The following is an 18945-nucleotide window of genomic DNA, read 5'->3' as shown; positions in this document are numbered from 1 at the left end:
AGCACATTTAGATTCAGGGTTTAAATTTGCAAGTCACTTTCATCAAGAAATCAGTATTCACTGTTCCTTCTTATTGACTTGAAATCAGTGAGAACATTTCACACAGCCCAACAAAAGACGCGGTGTTTGAAATGAATGAAAAGGCAGCTTTGGTGAATGGGAAAGGCAACAGAAAATACCCTCTTCTCCCATTATCCTAGCATGGGAGCAGATATGGATCAGCCTAACTCTGGACATCAATGGATATAACCTGCTCCACATGGATTTAGCATCCATCCTAAGCAAGGAGTTAACAGTGAGGGAGGAAGGCAATAAAGCTCCCAGCTACTTTAATTTAAACCAGGAGTTTCTATGCAATATATAAAATAAGTATAGGTGGCTTATTAGGGTGTACGCTGACAATTATCACAATGATGAAAGGACACAGTTAGGGGCCTAAGGCATCACCGGGTATATCTACACTTTCTGATTTCCTGTGTTGCTGTAGCATTATGCCACTTTGTACCTGCTGAGGAACTGATAGTAGAAGTATATTCCAAATGATGCCTCTGAAAACAATTGGGACGCAAGGGGAAAGACTGCATGCTCGTGAAGTCACGCCAAGTATGACCCCAATTCAGAGAACAAGAAAAAGGGATACAAAGAAGAGCGGCCAGCCTACCAGATGGGGTCTAATCCCGGACTCATTGAGGATGACTTCCAGGGTTCTGTTGATCCACGAGTACCTGTAAGGATGTTTCTCTGGAGGGCGGTAGAGATCAAATATAACAAGTTTATTCTGACTGTCTGCGAGGCGCAAGAAATTACTTAGCTTGTAAATTGACTGATTCATTGCCTGGTTTTGATCTGCCCTTGACAGTGAGCCCATGCATGAAAAGGGTTTGTCCTAGAAACAAACAGATGTAAAAAGGAAATCAGTCAGCCAGTCATATCTAGGAGCAAGCTGCATGCAAACATTTCATACCTCTGTAAGCGAAAAAGTTTGGCATCAACCCTCAGTAGGTGAGGATATTCTATTCTGCTTAGCTCTTCTACCTGAGAAACATGGATAATTAACCCAGATGACACTGCTTCTGGGACATAAATTGTGTAGCTAGCTCTGCTGTTCTTCTCTGTCCCATCACGTAAACCGTATTACACACAGCACCTTGCACAAGTACCTGTTTTCTTCTTTCTCCAGACCATCTGTTCTGCTGCTGCCATGATAAGGAGCTACAAGAACACCCACCAGCCAAACAAAATAGGTCTCCTAGGCCTAAAGGCCAAAAGGACAAAGCAAGGAGACCCCCAACTGAATGACTTCTACCAACTAAGTGTGGGCTCAACCAAAAGTTTCTCTCCTAACTTTCATACTAATAAGCTGTAGCCAGCCAGTGTCTCTTCTACAACATCACAGTCATTTATGGTGCTTGCCTTAAGGAACCATGCTCCAGCATTCAACTCCTTCAGGGTATCCCAGGAGAACAAGGCTGCATTTTGAGCAGTGTCGTTGGGATAGACCTCCCTGATGTTGGTTGTCCTCCTCAGGCTGCTGTCATGCATGAGGAAAGGAACTCCGTCGTAGCTCTTGGAGAGCAAGAATTCAGGTCACCTGGAGTGGAGATCATTCATGGCACAAGCAGAGTCAAACCAGGTGAGAACAACGTGTGGGCCACCATGAATGCAGCAGTACAGCCTCCCTTAGAGCAGAGGGTAGGGTAGGAAAGAAGGCTGACACTCAAGATACCAAACTGTTTCAAGCTTAAATATTTCTGGGTGACCTTGGTGAAGCTGTACCTCACTGTGACTCATTTTTCTCAGGGGCAAAGTGGAGATGGTGGCATTTATGCCTGCCAGCCCCTAAAAGAAAATGGGTAGTAACTTGTGGCCAAAGGCTCTTTCTGCTGACACCAAAGTGCTTCTACAGGTTTCAGAGGACTGAAGTTTAAATGGATAGAAAGGCAAAATTCTCTTTTATAGAAAGGTCTTTATTAATAGAACACCTAAGTATTAGTATTTTAGTTACTTAGTGCCTGGAAACTGCTCATCCTGCCCAGTAGGTTAGAAGGTCATGGCAAGGAGTCCCATACACAAAGGTAATTAAAGGTCTAGTAATTATATCAATGATGGCACAGGTCTAAATACAATTTTCTGGTGGTTTCTAGGCCTGATAAGACCTTCAGTGAGGCCTGGAAGTCAGACTACAGTAGGAACTTGTCTCTGTATGTTGCAAAAGTATTTAAAATATACTGTAGAAATAATGACTGTTAGATAAGAGCTTATTGAGAAGAGCCATGTCCCACAGCCCTTAGCATCATGCAGCAGCTGAGGGACCCTGTCCCAGCCGTTGGCAGAACCAAATTGCCCAAAATTACATGGCTCCAAAGGCAACTCTTAGAAGAAGTATCTGCTTTGGGAAGTGTGATGTTTTTCCCTTACCTAATGGTGACATCTGTTTCAAGACCATCCCCACCATGTTCAATTGTCTTCTGAAATGACATCTCAGTGTTTTCTGGTGCCAGCTGGGGAAAAAAAATGGGCCATGAGCAGACTGGCTTTAGACACACTCTGGAGGACTCTGTAAATACTTTCTGTCTCCTTGTAACGCCTGTTTTGTATTAAAGGACCACCATTATCTTGTTAAAGTCTCCCGTTTGCTTTCTTCCACCTTAGCCACCAAACCCACCATGTCTCTCAGGGTTCCCTGTTAGCAAACCCACAGAGCGATCATTTGGCACACAGTTCCAAACGGAAATGTCTCCCTTTCCACCCTCCATTGATTTCTTGGGGGGAAAAAATGATGATGATGAAGGCAACAGCACACAGGATGAGGAAATGATGTAAAATAGCTTCTCCAAACCTACCATCGGTGCTCCGCGGTGTCCAATGAGGGCTGGCTTTGGTCCAAGTGTCCCCTCCTCTCTGATGCAAGGAGAGTACATCCCCAGAGGTATCAAGAAAAGAAAGAGAAGGATAGCCAGGTATGGACCAACAATTACCACCTGAACAACTGCAAAAATTTGAAGGAGGAATGCTAGAGTTAATCCATTTGGTAGCACAGCGTTTGCCTTGCAGCTTGACTTTTAATACAGCCCTCCAGCTAAGTAACTGTTGGGCTTTGTCCCATCCCATTTTCCATCCCTTCTTCCCCTAATTTTCACCGTCTGTCCAAACAATACAGTCCAGGACAAAGAAGGATTTGGGCTGTTTAGGCTAGGATTGCAAGTTTTGTGCTGCAATTGCATCTCACTATGCCTTCCAGCAAGACACAGCCTTCATTTCTTTTTCATTGGAGATGATGCAATGCAATTTCCCCCACCTGTAGAGGAATGATCCTCAACAGAAGGATGCTTTTTTTTTTTTTTTCTTACTCAAATAAGAGCAGGCAACATTTTAAAGTTTCATTCCCCTCCAGGTGAATGCTTCCCTGGTTCCTTCAGACTGCTGTCAGTGGCTTTCTGTATGTGACATGCAGTCTCCTACTGACACTGACTGCATGGGTACTGCATCTCAGAAACCTGCCAAGTCATTACCTATGGTCTCTGGAGTCTGTTGACATATTACTCAAGAGTCCCAGTGGGCAACCTTCACCTCAGAGAATGAAACAGTTCCTCTGAGAAGCACCTGTGCACCAAAATTCCTTATTTAGGTGGCTACCACCACCCCTCTGCACACTGTATTAGTGGCTCTGAAAGAACTTGGGGTTACACCAAGTCAATGTATGGAGTTGAGTGACCATTAGGCACAGTGGGTTGTAAAGTCTTGGGTCCCAACATGTTCCTCCCTACCCCCAGCTGCAGTTAAATGTAGAGAAATTCCTAGGTAGGAAACAAAATGCTCCCACCAGCACATTCTGTCTGAAGTCAATGGTTTCTGTTACAACTCAACATCTGCAGATGGGTGTCATGTAGACAACACTGGATATATGGAGAAACTGGGTCAGAGAAAAAGAGCCAGAGCCAGGCTCTTCTGCAGTTGTTCTTGACTCCTTGCCCTTACACTTCCTGGAGCTCTCAAAGGGATAACACCAGGAAAGGAAAGCAAAATTCCTTAACAACCAATCTGAAAGCTCTTTTCCCCATCCTATCTGGCTTCTCCTAAGATCCTCTAGTATGGACTGACTTTCTGAGACAGTGAAACTGAGCATAGCAATTTCGGACACTGGTTGCTCTCTCCTGCAAAATTCTGACCAAATTTTCACGCATGATCTAGAACTTGGGGACTTTTGCTAATCTCCTTATCTTTAGGGCTTGTCACTACCTTGGTATACACCAAAACTTTGCAAGGTAGCATGCAAATCACTAACAAGTATGGACAGGCCCGAGACAGTGCATAGGCTAAGCCCCAGCCCTGCTAATTTCTCTGGAATACTCAAAAACTAAAATTCAACTCTAGCTGGAATGTGGATGTGGGAGGAAACGGCTCCTGCACGCTTGATTTTCCACACTGATATGTGTCTTTTGTCATACAGGGAGCAGGAAGCAGAGCTACTGTACCTTTCTTATCTGCTCTGATGGCATACAGAGCCATGGGCCAGGAGAGGAGGACCATGATAGTTATTGCCCCTATGTGGAGATAGGGAGCTGTGATCTGGAAAGGAGAAAAAAGGATTTTATTCAAAGGATGAAGTGTGGATACAGACAGAAACAAGCCCCAACACAGCTGCAGCCTCCCACATAGATGGGCTCCTGCTGTGGACATCAGCAGTTTATCTTCTCTCCCACACCCAGGTTGGATCCACAAAACACCTCCTGAGTCAGGGCAGAGAGATGTGCCTGGCTGGTTCCCCGCACTGAGGAGTGCTCCTCACTTCAGTATAAAGCTCTCCTTTCCTCTCAACCAGCCAAAAGGGACAAGTCTGTCCTTGTCCAGGATGGTTTGGCAAACAATCACCTTTACTACTACGTCATAACCTGTGAACATCTTCCAGAGAGCACCAGTTTTAATCCAATCTAATCCAGTCCAATCTTATCCATGTAACAGTCATCTCCACTGCAACTAAATCATCAATCTAATGTCAACAAACCGGAATTTCCTCAGCCTTTCCTACCGCTTGGCCAACTCTCTAAAATGTAAGGGTTGAAGAAAAGCAGAAGTCATTGAGAGATGTCATTGTGTGTGAGAACGTCTGCCCTGGATACCTGATCCCAACTTCTTTTGACCAGAAGCAGGATGCAGTTGCATAAACAAAGGTGCCACCTGAGATGTCCAGGATATTTGAGATAGTTATGCAGGGCTAGTGGACAGAACACAGGATCTGCTAAAGACTGGTGTCCTTTGGGAACAGCAGCTGAAGCATCTCAAAGGGCATGAACACCCAAAATAAACCACACCTGTGGGAAACCCAAAAGATTTTGTGTCTCCTTCTCCCCATCCTCCTCCCCTAGGGTCTGAAAAGGGGAGGAGAAGCTGACACTTTCTCTTTACCTTTGCCAGTGCATTAGCCCTGATTCCCTTCCTCAGGGAATGAAGTTCTTCTGGGTCGCAGGAGACTGAAATTGGGCTAATGCTAAAAGCTGCTGAGCTGGCATGAGCTGAGTAGGGAGTGAGTTCTCACTCCAGTAACCCCACCAGCCAAACGGATCTGATTTACCTGCCCTCAGCACCTGCTAATTAACAGTGCACTTAAAACAAGTTTGCCAAAAAAAAGGGAAAAAAAGATACGACTTCCCCAAAGGAGACATGTTATATCAAACAAATAGCTTGATACCAAACCTCAGGTCTTGGCTTCCTTCCTTCCTACGGGAAATGTTAAGTCTTAATAAAAGTCTATGCAAAACTGCACAGACTGCCAGGAAAACCCATGTGAAAAACATTTACCATATGGAATATTTTCCACTGATTGCCACACAATACTTCAAGAAACCAGTTGCTTTTTTCAAAGAACCTCCTTTCAAACAAACCTCTTACCTGGAATGAGAGGCGGACTGTTTTCCACTGATCTCCCCAGAGTACAGATAATATGAAGAGGGCTGTGATAGAGAAGCCCAGGACAAGAAAAGTCCCAATCTGGGGAGATACAAAGGACATTAATAAGCTTTGGTATTTCTGCATAGGGTGTGCAATCTATTTGCCTAACAGGCTTCTTTAATCAGCTTGGACTCAATACATTCGGGATGCACAAGCTTGGCTGTGCCACTTCATAGACAAAGAGATCTAATGGGACTAAAACCAGACCCACAGTGCTATAAATTGGATTTTCTGTATGGCAAAACTGATTTTACAAGTTAAGTACCTAACCTGAGTCAGCCCTCAAGGCTCCCTCTCTAGTCACGGGAGAAAGAGAGGAATTTACAGAGGTGATCCATTTCCACTTGCTTTATGATAAGGGATGCCTCTCTCTGTCTGTTGATGCAGATGGAGCCTAGATGAACAACTATCGTTAAATTCTGTAGTTGGCTGAACTCAGAAACACCAAGTTAAACCCAAAAGAGACATCAGCACAGCTTCCTTATGCTGAGTTGCTTTGGAAGAGGCTTCAGCAACTGCAAACTTTTCTGTAGTTCAGAAATAAGAATTTAATCTTTAACTAAAAGAAAAGTGAAGGGGTAGCTCATTCTGTGCTGTGGCTTCTTGCCCAGGTTGGTACCAAGCAGTTATGATGGCAGGCTCTTCCTGGAACCTTATTTGTCTGCTGAGAACTAAACACAAGTAGAAACTGGAACCAAGGCCCTAACTAGTCTTCAGGGAGATCCTACAGATCAGCATCCTAATAATCAGTCCCTAATCTCTTCCACATAGGGACGCAGTGTTGGTATTTTCCACAAATTGCTCTACAGCTTTCTGGATCTTCTGGAAGCCCATTTTTGATAGTAAAATTGATCGTTTCCACTGTGTAAATGAAGAAACAGAGGATGGAGTATTCTGACATTCAACTATTCCCCTTCACAGCAAGATTTGCAATCTTATTACGCTTTCCCCTAAGCTTCATGGCTTATTTTTTAAAAGCCTCACCTGGCTTTCAAGAAGTTCTTAAGAAAGGTGGTTTCTAAAGCATCATTTTGCAGCAACAGCTCCCTGAGGAGTTGTTTCTATGCCTTCCAAACTCCACGTGGCTTTTCCAAAACCACCCCAAGACGAAAAGACACGGGGCACCAGGATGCCTTGGAAAAGCCAGGTTTCTGTTCTGCAGAGGAAGCAGCCACTGTTTTTAAAGCTGTTGGGTCCTGCTACAGGGACTTACGCTGTGCTCCTCATGGAAACTTTGCCTTTGTCTACATGCAACCACATGTAGGCATGTCAAATGCAGACATCCTCACCTCAGTGAGTCACCACGGGCTCCTTTTAGAGCCAGTGGGGAAAAAAGGTACTTTAGGTGTGATTCATCTCATCTCAATTTAAGTGTCTATGACCAGCTGGATGATTTGCATCCTCGGAGGGTTCATTTCCCTCATCTGACTGCACAGGGAGCTTGGGGTGATTAGCTCACTTGGAGATATCATTAGTACGGATATTTAAAGCCTCCTAAGATTAACCTCCTCCCTCTCTCCTATGATCTAAGCTGTTTTGCATGCAGGGAAACACCACAGGCTGATGGTTTAAAGCATGGTTAGGGTTACCAGAAAACCCTCTCCCCACCTTGTGACTCCAGTGCAGGTACAGCTGCTGACCTTCTGCAAGCAAACACATCGCTAGGACCTGGGAAAGCAAGAAGAGATTGTTTGCATCCTGGTACAAAATGACAAAATGAGGCATTTCTGGAATTATTTTTGTATAGGGAAGTCACTTTACTCTAGACCTTTGTGCACAATGGCAAGGCAGGACAGGTGGATGGAGAGAAGCGGTTATTGCTACAGTAAATATGTTCCTGAAATGGCCAAGCACTCACCAAAACTGCCTTGTAGGGTCAAAACCTTCTCATGGGTGACAGATAGTTGAGCATTTTGGGGTACACGCTTTGTGACTGCACTCTGATAGATAGAATATGGCCTGGGCCAGCAGCCATGACATGAAAAATAGAGCAGCAACCTTACTTTTTTTCCATGTATTTGTTGTCACTAAAGGCACATCATCCATGGGGGACAGCTCAGGGAATAAAAGTCTCAAAAAAAAACCAAAAACACAAAACAAACAAACAAACAAACAGAAAAACAGAGCAGAGAGCAAAGGAAAGCACACGGTGACAGTAATTGCAAGAAATGCAAGAAATGCACATCTCAGAACGTGGAAAACTGCCTTGGAGATTCAAAACCTCTGGTTTGTATTAGGTTAATTTTTAATCCCCAGCTGTGGCCCTATGGCTGGTGTGCTCCTTTCCCTGCTGGCAGGTTGGAGCCCTTGGGGATCAGGGTCCCTTAAGGACAGCAAAAACCCCAGCCAGGGCAGGGGACAACCTGAGATGCCCTGAACACCAAGTAAAGGATGAGGAAAACCAGTCCGTGGCTCTTCTGGAGACTAGCTTCAGGTTGTCACAGACAACTGATGAACCTGGTGACAAGTTTCACCAGCCCAGGTGCCTTGTGATGAGTTTCACCAGCCCAGACGCCTTGCTGCTGTGCAAACACGTGGGTCTATGCTCCGGTGCATGGAGCAAGCTTCCCAACAAGTGTAAGGGACGGTCTGGGAACCAGTATCACCAGATATCAAGGTTTAGAGAAGAAACATCTGTTAGCAGTCATCAGTGCTCCACTGAGATGATAATTTATGATCCAGGTCCTTGCAGACTGTAACACAGTGGGATTGTGTGAAAGCAGTACAAAGAGATTTAGGGTAATAATGTGTTGGGAAGGGGAGCTGTTCTCCTGAAACCCAACTATAAAGGAATGTAAGGTGATTCTGACCCAGCTACAAATACCCTCTCTTTCCAGGATGATGCTGATTTGAGGCAAGAGAAGCTCAGCAGAGAATACAGATCAGCCTTTAAGTGCTACTTGACATGTTGTTGTGGTTTAACCCGGCTGGCAGCTAAACACCACACAGCCGTTCGCTCACCCTCCCCCCTCCCTCTCTGGGATGGGGGGAGAGAAACGGGAAAGTGAAGCCGGTGAGTTGAGATAAAGACAGTTTATTAAGACAGGAAAATAATAATAACAATAATAATAATAATAGTGATAATGGTAATAGTATTAACAATAATAATGTGTAAGAAAACAAGTGATGCACAATGCAATTGCTCACCACCCGCTGACCGATGCCCAGCCTATCCCCGAGCAGCCGGCCCCCCCCACCCCGGCCAGCCACCCCTATATATTGTTTAGCATGACGTCAGATGGTATGGAATACCCCTTTGGCCAGTTTGGGTCAGCTGTCCTGGGTCTGTCCCCTCCCAGCTCCTGCTGCACCCCCAGCCTGCTCGCTGGCAGGACAGAGCAAGAAGCCGAAAAGTCCTTGGCCTGGTGTAAACACTGCTCTGCAACAATTAAAACATCAGCATGTTATCAGCACTCTTCTCATCCTAATCCAAAACATAGCACCCTACCAGCTACTATGAGCTACTTAACTCTGTCCTAACTGGAACCAGGACAGATATCCACCCCTTATTCCATACCATTTATGTCATGCTCAGGTTACACTCTGTCCAATACATTCTAATTAATCACCATTTTCATCTATGATATATAGCAATCATGGTAGTGATGACATACATTATTATATAATAATTAACATACTACAATTCAACTCATGGGCTATTCTCACCCAGTATCAAATCCCCTTGAGGTACACACCGGACCTCCCCATTCTTTTGCATTACCCACCAAGTGCATCCAGGTCCCTGAGCAAAAGCAATTCCACGAATGGGTTTGCCTTTTCCTGAGGCAGGAGTAGCCCAGACTGTTTTACCCAGCATGTTTCTTACGTGCACTACAGGAACTTTATCCCCTTCTACAGTGCGTAACTGGTTTGATTGGGCAGGTCCAGCTCGGTTGGCAGATCCCCTGGTATTGACTAACCAGGTGGCCTTTGCCAAATGTGTATCCCAATTTTTGAATGTCCCAGCACCCATTGCTTTCAGTGTAGTCTTCAACAGTCCATTGTATCGTTCAACTTTTCCAGAGGCTGGTGCATGATAGGGGATGTGATACACCCACTCAATACCATGTTCTTTGGCCCAAGTGTCTATAAGGTTGTTTCGGAAATGAGTCCCGTTGTCTGACTCAATTCTCTCTGGGGTGCCATGTCGCCATAAGACTTGCTTTTCAAGGCCCAGGATAGTGTTCCGGGCGGTGGCATGGGGCACAGGATATGTTTCCAGCCATCCGGTGGTTGCTTCCACCATTGTAAGTACGTGGCGCTTGCCGTTGCGGGTTTGAGGGAGTGTGATGTAATCAATCTGCCAGGCCTCTCCATATTTATATTTCAGCCATCGTCCTCCATACCAAAGAGGTTTTGACCGTTTGGCTTGCTTGATTGCAGCACATGTTTCACAGTCATGAATAACCTGTGCTATAGTGTCCATGGTCAGGTCCACCCCTCGATCACGAGCCCATCTGTAGGTTGCATCTCTACCTTGATGGCCTGAGGTGTCATGGGCCCATCGGGCTATAAATAATTCACCTTTATGTTGCCAGTCCAGGTCCACCTGAGCCACTTCAATCTTAGCAGCCTGATCCACCTGCTGGTTGTTTTGGTGTTCTTCAGTAGCCCGATTCTTGGGCACATGAGCATCTACATGGCGTACCTTTACAACCAGGTTCTCTACCCGGGCAGCAATATCTTGCCACAATGCCGCAGCCCAGATGGGCTTGCCCCTGCGCTGCCAGTTGTTCTGCTTCCATTGCTGTAACCACCCCCACAGGGCATTTGCTACCATCCATGAATCAGTATAGAGATAGAGAACTGGCCACTTTTCTCGTTCAGCAATATCTAAAGCCAGCTGAATGGCTTTTACTTCTGCAAACTGACTCGATTCACCTTCTCCCTCAGCAGCTTCTGCAACTCGTCGTGTAGGACTCCATACAGCAGCTTTCCATCTCCGATGCTTTCCCACAATACGACAGGACCCGTCAGTGAACAAGGCATATTTCTTCTCATTTTCCGGTAGCTTGTTGTACAGGGGGGCTTCTTCAGCACGAACCACCTCCTCCTCTGGTGATATCCCAAAGTATTTGCCTTCTGGCCAGTCCATAATCACCTCCAAGATTCCTGGGCGACTGGGGTTTCCTATTCGAGCCCGCTGAGTAATCAGTGCAACCCACTTGCTCCATGTAGCATCAGTTGCATGATGTGTAGAGGGGACCCTTCCTTTGAACATCCAGCCTAGTACCGGCAGTCGGGGTGCCAGGAGGAGCTGCGCTTCAGTACCGACCACTTCCGAAGCAGATCGAACTCCTTCATATGCTGCCAATATCTCCTTTTCAGTTGGAGTATAGCGGGCTTCAGATCCTCTGTATCCCCGACTCCAAAACCCCAGGGGTCGACCTCGAGTTTCCCCAGGTTCTTTCTGCCAGAGGCTCCAGGTGGGACCATTCTCTCCGGCTGCGGTGTAGAGCACATTCTTTACATCTGGTCCTGTTCGGACTGGCCCGAGGGCTACTGCATGAACTATTTCCTGCTTAATTTGTTCAAAGGCTTGTCGTTGCTCAGGGCCCCATTCAAAAGCATTCTTCTTACGGGTTACTTGGTAGAGCGGGTTTACAATCAGACTGTAATTTGGAATATGCATTCTCCAAAACCCCACGACACCTAGGAAAGTTTGTGTTTCTTTTTTGCTAGTTGGTGGAGACATAGCTGTTATCTTGTTGATCACATCCATTGGGATTTGACGACGTCCATCTTGCCATTTAATTCCTAAAAACTGGATCTCTCGTGCAGGTCCTTTAACTTTATTCTGTTTTATGGCAAAACCGGCCTTCAGAAGGATTTGGACTATTTTCTTCCCTTTCTCGAAAACTTCTTCTGCAGTGTCACCCCACACAATGATGTCATCGATGTACTGCAGGTGTTCAGGAGCTTCCCCCTGCTCCAGCGCAGACTGGATCAGTCCATGGCAAATGGTAGGGCTGTGTTTCCACCCCTGGGGCAGCCGATTCCAAGTATATTGGACTCCCCTCCAAGTGAAAGCAAATTGTGGCCTGCACTGTGCTGCTAGAGGGATGGAGAAAAATGCATTAGCGATATCAATTGTGGCATACCACTTGGCTGCCTTTGATTCCAGTTCATACTGGAGTTCTAGCATGTCCGGCACTGCAGCACTCAGTGGTGGTGTGACTTCGTTCAGGCCACGATAGTCCACTGTTAGTCTCCACTCACCATTAGACTTTCGCACTGGCCATATGGGACTATTAAAAGGTGAATGAGTCTTGCTGATCACTCCTTGGCTCTCCAGTTGACGAATTAGCTTATGGATGGGACTCAGGGAGTCTCGGTTGGTGCGATATTGCCGCCGGTGCACAGTTGTGGTAGCGATCGGCACTTGCTGTTCTTCAACCCTCAGCAACCCCACAACAGAAGGGTCCTCTGAGAGACCAGGCAAGGTAGACAACTGTTTAATGTCCTCTGTCTCCAAAGCAGCTATGCCAAAAGCCCAGCGGAACCCTTTTGGGTCCTTGAAATATCCTCTTCTAAGATAGTCTATGCCAAGGATGCACGGAGCATCTGGGCCAGTCACAATACGGTGCTTCTGCCACTCATTACCGGTTAGACTCACTTCAGCCTCCAATACAGTTAACTGCTGGGATCCCCCCGTCACACCATAAATACAGATGGGCTCTGGCCCTTTATAGCTTGATGGCATTAGAGTACATTGTGCACCGGTGTCTACCAAAGCCTTATACTTCTGTGCGTCTGACGTGCCAGGCCATCGAATCCACACAGTCCAATAAACTCGATTGTCCCTTTCCTCCCCCTGGCTGGAGGCAGGGCCCCTCTAGTCCTGGTCAGAATCTTCATTTCTGTGTTTAAAGGACTGCCTGCTGGAAGTTGGAGCAGCAAACCTTTCAGAGAACTCCTTTTTCCCAATTGTTTTCCTTTGCAATTCACGTACCCGTGCCTCTAGGGTCGCAGTAGATTTTCCATCCCATTTTCTCATGTCCTCTCCATGGTCACGTAGGTAAAACCACAGGGTGGCGCGGTGTGTGTGCCCACCATATTGTCTTCCTTGCATAGATAAACGTTTACCCCTAATAGCTGAGACACTGGTTTGTACAGGTGGGGAGGAAAATAATCTCTCTTCAAGTTGGTGGATCTTTTCAGAAAGTTTCTCCAAGGCATTCTCTTTTAGCTGGTGGACACTAGTTCGTTCAGGTGAAGGGGAAGATAATCTTTCTTCAAGTTGGTGGATCTTTTCAGAAAGTTTCTCCAAAGCATTCTCTTTTAGCTGGTGGACACTGGTTCGTTCAGGTGAAGGGGAAGATAATCTTTCTTCAAGTTGGTGGATCTTTTCAGAAAGTTTCTCTAAAGCATTCTCTTTTAGCTGGTGGACACTGGTTCGTTCAGGTGGAGGGGAAGATAAATTCTCTTTAAGTTGGTGGACCTCTTCAGAGAGTTTCTCCACAGCTGAGACACAGGCCTTTAGGGAAGAGGAGAGATTTCCTTCGTACTGCCGGAGTATTTTAGTCACTTCATTCACTGTGGGATTCTCCTCCGTTTTCCAGGCTAGTATTGCCAATGAGCCGGCATATGATGATGGGGCACTCTGTACAAACTTCCGCCACATGGGTAGTGTACACCGGACTGCATCTGGATCTGCGGATGTTTGTGCGTCGTCTAGGTCCTTATAAATTACTTCCCGTACGGCCAATTCCCTCAGGTACTGAATTCCCTTCTCCATGGTGGTCCATTTGCTTGGTAAACATACAAGTTCTTCCTTGAAGAGATACCTTTCCTTCACAGCTGACAGGAGACGCCTCCAGAGGCTGCGAGATTGTGCTCCATCTCCAATTGCTTTGTCAATGCATGCGTCCCTAGCAAGGGATCCCAGCCGCCTGGCTTCCTTGCCCTCCAATTCCACATAATTGGCTCCCGTGTCCCAGCACCGGAGCAGCCAGGTGACAAGCTGCTCGCCTATACAGCGACCAAAATCTTTTCGCACATCTCGTAGCTCACGCTGGTATAGAGTCCGGGTAATTACTGTTGATTTTTCGACATCCTCATCCTCATCTTCAGTCTTCTGCACCTTTGATGGCCGGTGTAGAGTCCGGGTAGTTACTGTTGATTTTCCGACATCCTCATCCTCATCTTCAGTCTCCTGCACCTTTGATGGCTGGTATGGAGTCCGGGTAGTTACTGTTGATTTTTCGCCATCCTCATCCTCATCTTCAGTCTCCTGCACCTTTGATGGCCCAGCCTCGTCTTCACTACGCCCAGACTTAGCAGAAGACTGTCTGCGTTTTGAACGACCTGAGCCTCTATACCATTTTTTCACCTTGTCTACAGGGGCAACTTGCACTGCTACAGCTCGTTTCTCTGACCCAGACACAGGGTCTGCCACAGGGGTTGGAATACCCTCTGCGGGGTCAACTTGCACTGCTACAGCTCGTTTCTCTGACCCAGACACAGGAGTGGGAGCAGCTGCACGAGCTGGGGCAGCTGCAGGAGCTGGAGCGGCTGCAGGGGCTGGAGCTGGAGCGGCTGCAGGGGCTGGAGCTGGAGCGGCTGCAGGAGCTGGAGCTGGAGCGGCTGCAGGAGCCGGAACGGCTGCAGGAGCTGGAGCTGGAGCAGCTGCAGGAGCCGGAACGGCTGCAGGAGCTGGAGCTGGAGCGGCTGCAGGAGCCGGAACGGCTGCAGGAGCTGGAGCTGGAGCAGCTGCAGGAGCCGGAACGGCTGCAGGAGCTGGAGCTGGAGCGGCTGCAGGAGCTGGAGCTGGAGCGGCTGCAGGAGCTGGAGCGGCTGCAGGAGCTGGAGCTGGAGTAGCTGCAGGAGCTGGAGCGGCTGCAGGAGCTGGAGCTGGAGTGGCTGCAGGAGCTGGAACTGGAGTGGCTGCAGGAGCTGGAACTGGAGCGGCTGCAGGAGCTGGAGCTGGAGCAGCTGCAGGAGCTGGAGCTGGAGCGGCTGCAGGAGCTGGAGCTGGAGCGGCTGCAGGAGCTGGAGCGGCTGCAGGAGCTGGAGCTGGAGCGGCTGCAGGAGCTGCAGCTGGAGCGGCTGCAGGAGCTGGAGCTAGGTTGCTAGTAGCATCAATTGCAGCTCGATAGGCACAAGCCAGACCCCAGCACGCTACAGTGATTTGTGTCACTTTGGAACTGCCAGAGTCATGACACCTTTTTTTCAAGCATTCTGCCAGCTTTTTAGGATTTTGCAGTTGTTCAGGGGTGAATGTCCAAAACACTGGAGGTGACCACTGCTCTAGAAACCTGCCCATATCCTCCCACACTCCCTGCCACTCGCAACTATCCCGCCTCAAGACAGATCTCCGGATGAGATTCCTGAGTAGTTGTTTAACCCTCCACAAAGTCTGAAGCGCATTCAGGAGACATAACAACAAGAGCAGGCTGGTCTGAGTATCCCAAGGATATTCAACATCTCGGAGAACCACCGTAACTAACTCGGGGGATAAGAGGGTGGTGGTGAAGGAGAAAGGGAGAGTGAACAGGTAGGGAAACATGTCTTCCCCTGTCCCCTTCACAGATTGGCTCCCTAACGAAAACAGGCAATAGGTGTAATTGCTAATAGTTTCCGAGATATGGGTTCCAAAGTATAGAGTCGACGTCAGTGCTGAGTACAAATACCAGGTTAGAGTCGTGACCAGATATTTCATCATTTCATAAGCCATTGCTACACCGCACAGTACCATAACAATCTTAAACCAGGGCCCGGAAAGGATAAACAGTGCAACAGGGAGCACATACAGAAAGTAACGCACCATAAAACTCAATTTGGAATACAGGTACAGCAGACTGGAGATTAAGGCAATCAACATCGTGACTAGCAACTATTAAGCAGGTCCAATACTTATACCAATTTTAGTTTAACACACTCTGGTCAGATTTGTCGATATCTCAACCCTTCGGGCCCCACGTTGGGCGCCAAAAAGGACTGTTGTGGTTTAACCCGGCTGGCAGCTAAACACCACACAGCCGTTCGCTCACCCTCCCCCCTCCCTCTCTGGGATGGGGGGAGAGAAACGGGAAAGTGAAGCCGGTGAGTTGAGATAAAGACAGTTTATTAAGACAGGAAAATAATAATAACAATAATAATAATAATAGTGATAATGGTAATAGTATTAACAATAATAATGTGTAAGAAAACAAGTGATGCACAATGCAATTGCTCACCACCCGCTGACCGATGCCCAGCCTATCCCCGAGCAGCCGGCCCCCCCCACCCCGGCCAGCCACCCCTATATATTGTTTAGCATGACGTCAGATGGTATGGAATACCCCTTTGGCCAGTTTGGGTCAGCTGTCCTGGGTCTGTCCCCTCCCAGCTCCTGCTGCACCCCCAGCCTGCTCGCTGGCAGGACAGAGCAAGAAGCCGAAAAGTCCTTGGCCTGGTGTAAACACTGCTCTGCAACAATTAAAACATCAGCATGTTATCAGCACTCTTCTCATCCTAATCCAAAACATAGCACCCTACCAGCTACTATGAGCTACTTAACTCTGTCCTAACTGGAACCAGGACACATGTCAGCCTCCTTCAATTGAATCCTGCACCTAGGACATGATGAGTAACCGCGGGAGCAGTTCACGGAGAACTGAATTACTGCTGAAGATCTTAAACCAGGCACATTTAAATAAGCCATTTTAGAAAAATGAAGGGAAAAGACACTTTAAAAATCTCCCCTTTTCGGCAAGCAATGTTACGAAGACTTGGTCCTTGCCTAAGGTGCATCCAAACGCCTACTTCAGAGGCCGTGCTCAACTAGACTCTCCCCTGCTACTCCTGTGTAACTTTCCTACAAAAGATGCAGCATATTTGGGGATGCCATTGGAGGAAAAGCTCGTTTTTATGGATAGAGGTAACAGCTCATTACCAGCTTACAAGAAGAATAATCACCAATTTTCATCCTCGGATGGTGAAGCAGGAACTCTTGCAGTTGCTCCACTGGTCACTGGAGGAGAACACGTCTTGATGGACCGGTGAGATGATGTGATGTGGACAAGATCTGTCCTCTGTGTGCTCTGGCTCCTCAAAAGCTGCCTCAGGACCTGTCTGATCTGCTCTTCCATGGAGAGCAGCTGTGTTTAGCAGTGTCTCACACGGTTCCACCTACAGCAAGACTTCTTCAGGCCAAAGGACAACCACCACCAGCAGGTCTGGCTCCTCCAAACTGCTCCTACACATACCCTGGGATTCACTGCAATGGGGGCTTGACAGCACAAGCCAGGTTTCTACATTCACTTTCTGGCAAAAAAAAAATGCAGGCTTTCAGAGCTTCCATGACACCCCAGTCTCTCAGGGATGAAGGCTTGAGGTCACTCTTTGGACTTCACTACCAACGTACAATTTTGAGTCGTCTTCTTAGTGTATGAATGCAGAGGCCCCAGCACATCTGAACCCCTTTACATTATACAGTCACGAGTTACCTCCCCAAAACCCCTTGGAATGAATGTGTGTAACTGCAGAGAGGCAAATATCATCTTCTGTGTTTGAAAGACTGAACAAGAAAGTATTTTTCTTCTCCCCTGAGCCTGAACTGTCCTACAACAAGACCCCGCAGCTTAACCTTTTAGCTCTAATGGGGATGAGAAGATTGCCTTGGGAGTGATAACAATTAAATTAATTGAAACTGATTGTCTGAAGAAAATTACACTGATGCATGCAGGCGGAGAGAGCCTTTGCACAGACAGCAAGTGCTTTGTTGTGCAGCACTTTGTTCAGCCACTGGTGGCTGCTGGGCAGAAGAGTGTTTGCTTCAGTGGTTCACAATAAGGACGTGGAAGGAGGCCTCCAGGCCCCAGTTAGGTGGAGGAAGAGACTACGATGCTCACAAACAAAACCACGCCACACTGCTTGCTGTAAAAACTCTGCTCCAGCAAGGGCATCAGTGTGCTCAGCTTTCTGACATGTTGGGCTGCTGATGCAAAACATCACAAGGAAGCATTGCCTGGGTGAAGATCTCTGGTCCTTCCTGCAACACGTGGAATCCTCCCTCCTCCACATCCCCATCCCATGTCCCTGCAGGTCAGGATGTCTGTCCCAGGTGATTGAAATTGGCTGATTCAGCCAAAAACTGTTGAGAAATAACAGGCAGGCAGCACAGCCAGCCTCTTAGGAAACAAGGCAAAAGCAAGTTTTCACACGGAGCCAACATGGTCACAGCCCACCATGGTTCAAAAAGGGTTTCTACGTGTGCCTAAGACCTGGTGAAGAACAGACCATGGTTTAACCTAAGTCTAGCTACGATGTGTGATACCAACAGTCTTGTAGGGAAGTCACACATCACAGGAACCACCAGTGGCTCAATGCAGAAGGTATTTCTGCTGTGTTACGCCCCCTGAACATCACTTGGGTAGGAGGGAGAAGTGCTCAGGGAAGTGCCAGCTGGCTGTGGTTGCTCAAGAGTGCTGAACCTCTGGAGATGAATGTTTTTGGTGGGATAGCAGTAGCCTGATGCACCCCAAGGTGGGAGGTCCCTGACTTGCTGTAGCCATGCCCTGCTTCTTTTGCCTCTGTGGAAAGCCACTGCACATTTTGAGATAGCAGGAGCACGAACAGCCTTGTGCCTCCCAGAACTTAACATCAGTGCATGCAGGAGTCTTGCCAAATTAGGCACGATGGACATAATGATGCAAGCAAGAAGGGCAAGTGCCCTTAGAAATACCCAGTGACTTTAGGTGGGTTACTTAACAGCTTCATGAAGGTGAGGAGCAAATGGATCCTGACCGCACATGCATCTTTGGCAAAGCTCAGAGTTGCCCAAAGTAACATTGCAACCTCCAAACTACCCACACTGATCCATTAACACCAGGAAAGCTAGGTAGACCTAGCTAAATAACAGAGATTAAGCTCTACAGCCACCAGCACGCCTCAAAATCCTTGTAATTAAATATTGTTATTTGACCTACTTAGAGATAAGTTATTCCACAGCTTTTATAATGCTATTGATTGCTTGTAGCATGGCCAAGCAGCTGTCCTATTTCTCACTTTGTT

The 18945-nt window shown here is 47.3% G+C and overlaps 1 protein-coding gene across 3 annotated transcripts in view; it reads right to left on the bottom strand.

Annotated features, from left to right (window-relative positions):
* The window catches only part of LOC310894231 (glycerophosphodiester phosphodiesterase domain-containing protein 5-like), a 40634-nt gene that overhangs the window by 6051 nt on the left and 15638 nt on the right, over positions 1-18945 (bottom strand). For all 3 annotated transcript variants that reach the window (XM_083824095.1, XM_083824097.1, XM_083824096.1), the window contains 7 exons: positions 7558-7617; positions 5890-5988; positions 4476-4569; positions 2844-2989; positions 2419-2501; positions 1414-1564; positions 662-886 (listed from right to left, as the gene is read on the bottom strand). In XM_083824095.1, the coding sequence (XP_083680221.1) occupies positions 662-886; positions 1414-1564; positions 2419-2501; positions 2844-2989; positions 4476-4569; positions 5890-5988; positions 7558-7617 (858 nt within the window). The remainder of the gene's footprint in view (positions 1-661; positions 887-1413; positions 1565-2418; positions 2502-2843; positions 2990-4475; positions 4570-5889; positions 5989-7557; positions 7618-18945) is intronic.

Source organism: Anser anser (assembly GCF_964211835.1).
Source record: "Anser anser genome assembly, chromosome: 1".
NCBI lineage: Eukaryota > Metazoa > Chordata > Aves > Anseriformes > Anatidae > Anser > Anser anser.
Note: the sequence above shows the minus strand (reverse complement) of the source record. Positions and strands in the feature narration are given on the sequence as shown.